Below are 8365 nucleotides of genomic sequence, written 5' to 3' on the forward strand. Positions count from 1 at the left end.
ACAGGGTCTCACTGTGTAGTTCAGACTGCTGTGGAACTCACTGTTTAGCCAGGCTGGTCTCGAACTCACAGCAGTCCTCCTGCCTCAGCCTCAAGTGCTGGGATTACAGGTGTGCGCCATCATGCCTGGCTGTCAGATTTTTTTTTTTTAAACCTGTGATGTGTTTTGGGTTCTAGTCCCTGTACTTTCTATGAAGTGGAAATTAGGTTCAAGGGTTTGATTACATTCAGGTTATTATTGGCGATAATACTCCATAGGTGTGTGCTTCACACCATATTACATGAGCAGGTGTAGAATGCCAGAGCGCCTCACTATAGAGTTACTAAACTTGGTCACCAGGTGCCGGCGTTGTGAGGTTCCTCTTCCCTTTGCAATGAGCAGGCAGAGGAAGGCTACTTAGAGGCCACATAGAAGTACCCTGCTCCAGGAGCGGTCCTGCCTGTGTGTCCTGGCCGGAGTCAGGTGTTCTGTGGCAGCTTACAAAACGGTGATCATCTGTGAGCTCCCCTAATCTGTAAAGGAGATCTCTGCAGGGAGCTGACAGGGTCGGTGGTGAGAGGCCACCCGGCACCTACTGCAAATGGCTCTTGGATCATGGTGGGCTTATTTATTCATTCATTTGTTCATTCATTTACTTATTTATTTGTACCAGGGATCAAACTTAGGACCTTACGATTACGGGGCAGGTGACAGAACCACTGAGCTAAATACCTGCCCCAGTTATGGGCTTATTTTAAAGCGTGTGCACGTACCAGGAATTTAATTTTCAGCCTCTTAGATTTTTGTCAGCCTATTCTGCAGGTTACGTCCACTCTTGTCATTCTCTGTTGCTCTTGGTAGGGCAGTAACGAAATGTGTCACACAAGGTTGGGTTTCCTTCCCCGCCCTCCACACTCCACTCTGCGCTCCGCACTGCTAGGAGAGCGGAGCTGTAAGAGCGAGGATTCTGTGTGCTCCACTACATGCAAGGCAGCGCAGAGGCATAATGCAAAACTAGTTTGAGCAAAACCTCTTTTCTGTAGGGACTGTGGGATACAGTTGATGGATAACTGATGCCCCTCACTGGTGCTCTCTCCTAATGCTCTTTGGGATCTGGTGTGGTGAGGACCTCGGTGTGCTGGAGAACTCATTCTGCCACCAACCCCGTGGCTCCGTCGGGCCTCAGTGGCGTCATGCACGTGTCGGGGAGGCGTTTTACACTTTGTCCACAAGAGCCTGCATACTCACCACAGAAATCGTAGGGGGTGGTTTAGGTGAGGTTTTGCTTCTTCCCACATTTTCCAAGCTTACACATTGAATTGAGTCCTTAAAGTACTCTTGTACTGATTAGGTTTTTTTGTTGTTGTTTTGTTTTGGGGGATTTTTTGAGACAGTTTCGCTGTGTAGTTCAGGCTGGCTTTGAACTCACTATGTAGCCCAGGCTGGCATCGAACTTGCAGTGATCCTCCTGCTTTTGCCTCCCTCCGAGGGCTGGGATTACAAGCATGCGCCACCATACCCAGCAGTAATATACTCTTGTTGGTATTTTTTCACTTATACTGTTTGTGGGAACTGGATGTTCTAATTAGTAGGTTAGGGATTTCTCTAAATGCTCTTATCCAAATAATACTGAAAAATTCTTCTAAGTATGACTTTTCTGAAGGAAAAATATTAATGGTTAATTGAGTAGTGAAGGTTACTGCTGTACTGCATAGATGTGATGCTTCTATGTGGCAGTTTGAGTTGGTGAGGTGACTCTTACTCTCTAGAATCTTATGCAGTTATGTAATGAATAAATAAAAGAAGCACAAAATCTTAACCAGAATTACAAATTGTTCCAGAGCCAGATAGAGGGCTAGGGCCACTAGATGCTAGGGCTAGTTTAATTTTATATCAAACACACCCTCCTTGAGTTAAAATGAGCTTTAAAATCACAACTTGTGCTGGTTCAGTTTAAAATCCATTAATCAATAACGAGGCTGTGTATGTGTGTGTTGTAGTCACCAAAGCACTACTTGATACTTTAGGAAGCAGTGTTTTGATCCTAACCATTCATCTCTTTGACGTGACAGTGAGTGTGTGTTGGTGGTACTTTGTCAAACATTCTCATGCGTGAATGCTGGGCGGCTTCCTCCGTAGGCCTGCAGCCTGCTGAATCTTTTAGAGCTCACAGGGTGGTTTGAGTCTAGAACATTTTAATTCATTATTTCAACAAAAGAATGGATTTCTCTACTTGGCATCCCTGATTCCTCTTTGCTTCTAGAAAATTACCAAGAAGAAAAACGTTATTTATGAGACAAAATAGCATTGTTCAATGATGGCAGAACTCAAGTTTAGATGGAGTTGCAGGAGCATTTTCCTTATGCCTAGGCGCCCCTGGCTTACTGACCTTACCTGAGGCGGACCAGATGCAGACAGACAAGGCAGTTGCTGGAAGGACACTGTCATTCTGTTCTTCTTGTCAGTGTGTTTGTCTCTCCTACCCTCTCACTGTTTGGGCTTTTGGGTTGTTTGCTTCCTCCTAAGCCTTAGCCTTTTTATTAATATTTGAAAACATGGCTTGAACGCTGCAGTACAGCTATGATAGAGTAACTGGGACTTAAGCTACGCTCTCAAAAATTAATAGCCCCGCTCGCAAACAAAAGTGGCTACATTGTTACCAGTGGCTTTGCCTTAATTTAAGAAGTCCCCGGGCTCACTCAGGAAAACAATCTGAAATAAAGTCATTACTCAAGTAATGTGAAAATATTTCTTTGAACTGTCAGTTTGCTGTTTGATTTTGTTTGCAGGTGAAGTCAAAATGAACTATCTGGGCAAACCCTATGTAGCCATGGTCACGACGTACCAAATGGCAGTTCTTCTTGCCTTTAACAACAGTGAAATGGTCAGCTACAAAGAGCTTCAAGACAGCACTCAGATGAATGAAAAGGAACTGACAAAAACAATCAAATCATTACTCGATGTGAAAATGATTAACCATGATTCAGAAAGGGTATGTGGTAATATTCCCAGGGGAATCAGGCATTGACAATTTGTTTTTTCTGTGGTACCTAGGGATTGACTGATTTATCCTGTACTGTGACAGCTAATTGAAAAATTACAGAATTGCCATCCAGGGGATTGCAAGTTTTCTGAACTGTAGCCCCTTTCTCTTCCTGGGTTTCTTTCCACATGCTGAGTGGTTTTCATCTCTGGCTCTGAATTGGAGGTGGCAGCCGGGGCCGGCGGCCCATACATGCTTGCGTCACCACGTGACTCCCCTCAGGCACTCTCAGGTCTCCTCACCAGGACGCGCGTCCCACGGAGCTCTGATAACCCTCTGGAGCACTGCAAGCCAGCGATGTACTCCTTTAATGACTTTGCTAGTGACAACTTTTTATACAGTCTTACATGATAGATGCTTAGATCTTAAAACACAACTAATGTGAGATGAATTTCTGATTTCAAATTATGGGAAAAAATGATGTAAATTATTTCATCTTCATTTTGGTGAAGTTCATAGTCTCCCTCTTACTCCCGTCATTCGTTCATTTTCCTGACACCCTGACACAATGGCATTTCATAGTCTGCGACTGAGCAACGATAAATGACATAATCCTGAAATTCAGGTCCACCCTTTCTTTGAGAAATGATTGACTTTTCTGGTTCCAGAATATTAGGAAAATGTGAAATCCTTAATGTTTAAGATTTTAATTAATGAAAATTAACTTATTTTAATTTTTAAGCAATAATGTGCTTTGAAAGTTTAAAAAAACCTTTTTTTGCTACCCAGGAATTTACAAGATATAGATTATCTGTTTGTACTTTACATTTTAAATGTGACTCTATAGTTCCTTAGCAGAATTTCTTAAGTCCACCTGCCAAGTACCTCTTTCCTACTGCCAGAGAAATTCTACTCTGATAGGAGAGGCTTTCTTAAGCCCATCACATAAATGTGATTCTAGAAACTAACTGAACTTTCATCTGAAAAAAGGCTACTTGCAGAACATGGCTCTGAAGAATCAGCTGTGTCTGTCACCGCAGGATTGCAGGGAATTGGTGCTGAGGCTCTCAGGATCCCATCACAGCACCTTCTTACTGTGGCATTTATTCCCTCAAGATTAATGTGCTAAGTCCTGTTTAAGCCAATGAGCTTAATGTTTTATCAGCAGGTAGTGTATTTAACAGTGGGACCCAGAAATAGCTTATTCCCAAATATAGACTGATTAAAATGCTGACAAATGTAAAATTACTTGCTTACTGCAGTCTCTTAAATGCAGCAGTCCTCATAATAAAACTTGTCTTTTTGCTGTAAACTGATTTTATTTTTTATAAATACGTTTTTTAATGTAGGAAGACATTGATGCAGAGTCTTCATTTTCATTAAATATGAACTTCAGCAGTAAAAGAACAAAATTTAAAATTACCACATCGATGCAAAAAGATACACCACAGGTAGGTGCTTTTTAATGTCATTTGTCTGAGCATATGTAAGCATTGGAATTTACAAGTCGAATTTACAATGAGATGGTGCAAAACTTTGTACCCCAAGGATAATAATAGGATAACTTTTTTTCTAGTTTTTTCCCCTTGCATTCACTAATCTTATAATCAGACAAATCTCAGCACATATTTTAGAAAGAATAGTAATGGGTGTGAGGGAAAAGCTAATGTAGTTTAAATGTGTAGGTTGGGCTGAGGATATAGCTCAGAGCTAGGGTACTCACCAAGCATGCACAAAGCCTGGGTTCCATCCCCAGCACCCTCCCCCCAAAGTGCCAGACAGAAACTCCAAAGCTTCCTACTTTAACCCACTATTGATGTTGTTTTAGTTATATGATATTGGGTACAGCAGACTATGTAATTTGATGCTCATTATTGGTCAGATGTTTTGTGAACATGAGTTAAACAAGTTCAGTGACAGTGTTTCATTTTCTTTTTCTTTCCTAAACAGGAAATGGAGCAGACTAGAAGTGCTGTAGATGAGGACCGGAAAATGTATCTCCAAGCTGCTATAGTTCGTATCATGAAAGCACGAAAATTGCTTCGGCACAATGCCCTTATTCAAGAGGTAAAGAAAGGGACAGACCTCAAGAATTCGGGGGTAGAGGATATTACTGATGCACAGACTAGCACTGTGTCTCTTAAAGATGATACAGAGATAACACAGTCCCCAAGTAGCACAAATAAATCTTTCATTACTTAATGAGAACAGTACTCGCTTATTCCATTATTAAGCCAGATTTTCTTTGGCTTGACTTTAGACGTCGTAAGTAGTCTGACCTCTGTGTCTCTCCTGCACAGGTGATCAGCCAGTCGAGAGCGAGGTTTAACCCCAGCATCAGCATGATTAAGAAGTGCATCGAGGTTCTGATCGACAAACAGTACATTGAGCGCAGCCAGGCATCCGCGGATGAGTACAGCTACGTCGCGTGATGTCACCACCCAGGTGCGGGTGTGGATTGTTGCCGTCACTTCCGGTGTGTGCCTGTGGGAGAAGCAGGCCTTGCCTCCATGATTTGGTCATTCGGCAGCCCCTGTTTTTCTGCTGTTTACAATGTCACCAGTGCCACGTCATGAGCGTCTGAGAAAATGCCTAGAGATACTTCAAGCTCATGTCATCACGACATTTCTTAAACTTTCTCAAAGAGTGAGTGAAGTGTTGCTGGAATCTGGAAATTCGGTTGAGTACCATGCTTTTCTCCCCTTCACGTTTGCAGTTGATGTGTTTTTTTTTAATGTATCTTAAAGGACATAAAAACTTAAATATTGTAATATGACAGATAACCTAATAATTGTATCTACATCAAAATGACAAACATGATATTGCTGCTTGTCAAATAAAAAAATAAAGAAATAGAATGCCTTTTTTTATGTGGATGAAATAGGCTGGCAACAAAATAATATATATTCATAAGTCATCCAAGCAGTTACTGCAGCTGTAGTTGTTATCTAAATGGTTTAATTTACTCATACTCCTTAAAATCCATGTGAAAAATGTCTAGATTATCGTTCTTGAGTGCATTAAAATGTGTTCGACATTTTAAAATCTTTAGTTTTATGAACTACACTGGATACAAGCATTTTGCGTATTGAGAATGTAATTCCATCAGTAGTTTCTAGTGATAGTTTTTGGTGATGTGATGTACTATACCAGGAAAGGAGGTGTGAGGGGAATGTGGGGTGACCTCAGGCCTGGCATAGAAGGAGCTTTTCCTTCAAAGATGCCTTCTGTTTTCATACATCACTAATTCTAAGTATAGTAAACCAGTCCTGCCTTCCCTGAGGGGTTGGAGGCACTAAGGTTCTGGTGTAGACTTCTGTTCATCCTCCCCGGAACCCTGCACCCTTACTTACAGCAGTGTGGACTCCAGTTTGCTCTGTGGGTCTCGAGTTGCTGAGCAGTGTATCACCCTAGCACCTTTAAAAATCTGTATGGTGCATTTACCAAGCACCACTTACACACAGAGACGTGGAGTTCCTTTTTTTTTTTTTTTTTGGTACCGAAGATCAAACTCGGGGCACCTTGCACTTGTGAGGCAGGCGGCAGCACCACTGAGCTAAATCCCCAGCCCATCGTTATTTTTTATTATAGAGCAGCAGGAGTGTTGAAGCACTCTGATTTTTTTCATATTTATTGCCCGACCACCCCCCCAGCCCACAACATATGAACATTTTAAAAAACTAAAATATTTCAAAACATTTACAGAAAGAATTTCACTGGCAGTATTCCAATTTGTATCTCTAACAGGTACGGCCTTAAAAGATACTATTATTCCTAACAAATAATAATGTTTATGAAGCACCTCACGTGGTTCATTCTCAAATTTCTTACTGTTGAAAAATAGCTTTTACAATTGGTTATTGAGATCGCACTTTTTCTAACTTGCGTCTCCCGTTTTAGAAATCTGAGTTTACAAGGACGAATCAACTGTATTTTTCATCTTACCTTTTTCTTGGGAAATAATGGCAAACCATATAATTTTGTACATTCCTGTCAGAAAACAATATCCTTGTTCTGATTTACTGATAAGTGTCCTAAAAAAGATTCCTTTTCTTGACTATAAATGTTACATTAAAGCTTATCCTGGTATCTAACTGTCAAAAATATATTGAAAAATGGACAGAATCCGTGTGACGAGATCTACAGAAATGGCTGGAGGAGTTTTCTTCACCCCCGCCCCACCCGGAAGGAAGCGGATCACGGAGCAGCGCATGCGCAAAGGGGCACAGGTCCTCCCTGGCCGCCGCCTTTTCTTGACTATAAATGTTACATTAAAGCTTATCCTGGTATCTAACTGTCAAAAATATATTGAAAAATGGACAGAATCCGTGTGACGAGATCTACAGAAATGGCTGGAGGAGTTTTCTTCACCCCCGCCCCACCCGGAAGGAAGCGGATCACGGAGCAGCGCATGCGCAAAGGGGCACAGGTCCTCCCTGGCCGCCGGAAGGGGTGTTGGACAGAATCCGTGTGACGAGATCTACAGAAATGGCTGGAGGAGTTTTCTTCACCCCCGCCCCGCCCGGAAGGAAGCGGATCACGGAGGAGCAGCGCATGCGCAAAGGGGCACAGGTCCTCCCTGGCCGCCAGAAGGGGTGACGCACAGTTCGGGAGCTCCCTCTGCCCGGTCAGCTCAGGTCCGAGTGCAAAGGGCGGGTTGCTCGGCTGCAGGAGAAAAGAGAAGGAGAGGACAGCTTTCCGGGCTCTGTGTTCGAAAACTGTGAGCAAAATTCAGAAGGGTTTTAAACGATCCCTACTCATGGAGCGGATGTGCAGATCCGTGAGATACTGGAGTCCTGGTGAGAGCCTGCCCTTTCCCTTTGAAACCAGACTGCAGTCCCCGCCGTAGGTTCCTCTCTGCAGTTTAGTCCACTGAGTTAGGAGAATCTGCCTTAACAGAATCTGGGGACTGCTTTGTTATGCTACAGTGCTAGAACATTTCTTTTCGTTTTTTAGCTTTATTAAACTGACAAGTGTTTCTGCATATTGTTTTTAAATCGAGATAATTCTGTTAGCTAGGTAATGCTTCTATAGGAGAATAGTACACTAAGTAAGGAGACTTTACTAGAAGCTGAATTAGCATTCAAAGCTGTGGACCTCATAAATCCATCTTTATAGAACATTCTATACAGGAAATGGAAATTACTGTAAGTTAAATTTAAGTTTTTCCAGGATAAAAATTTGTTTCTAGTTAAAGAATGATAAACATTTCATATTTTAGTTCTTAAATACTTAAGATGACACAGATATCTGTGATTAAGGGACTTGTCTCGGCTTACAGCTAATTTATGGCAAAAGTACTTTTGAATTTAATATTTCCCATTCACAAGCACAACTAGAAAACATCTGTGTATATGTGTACTTACCAGTTTTAAAATTTCAACTGTTTCATAGCAAAGGATA

General features: G+C 41.9%; 1 protein-coding gene across 3 annotated transcripts in view; it reads left to right on the forward strand.

Annotated features, from left to right (window-relative positions):
- Window positions 1–5855, forward strand: part of Cul2 (cullin 2) — an 85185-nt gene extending 79330 nt beyond the window's left edge. For 2 of the 3 annotated variants that reach the window (XM_010614750.2, XM_010614751.2), the window contains exons 18-21: window positions 2769–2971; window positions 4312–4413; window positions 4913–5029; window positions 5263–5394. In XM_010614750.2, coding sequence (XP_010613052.1) covers window positions 2769–2971; window positions 4312–4413; window positions 4913–5029; window positions 5263–5394 — 554 coding nt within the window. Of the gene's footprint in view, window positions 1–2768; window positions 2972–4311; window positions 4414–4912; window positions 5030–5262 lie in introns of all 3 variants that reach the window. The other variant, XM_019206155.2, reaches the window with a different exon arrangement.
- Window positions 5856–8365: the final 2510 nt, after the last annotated feature.

The sequence above is a fragment of the Fukomys damarensis genome, unplaced genomic scaffold (genome assembly GCF_012274545.1).
Source record: "Fukomys damarensis isolate Sample0158 unplaced genomic scaffold, DMR_v1.0_HiC HiC_scaffold_19, whole genome shotgun sequence".
NCBI lineage: Eukaryota > Metazoa > Chordata > Mammalia > Rodentia > Bathyergidae > Fukomys > Fukomys damarensis.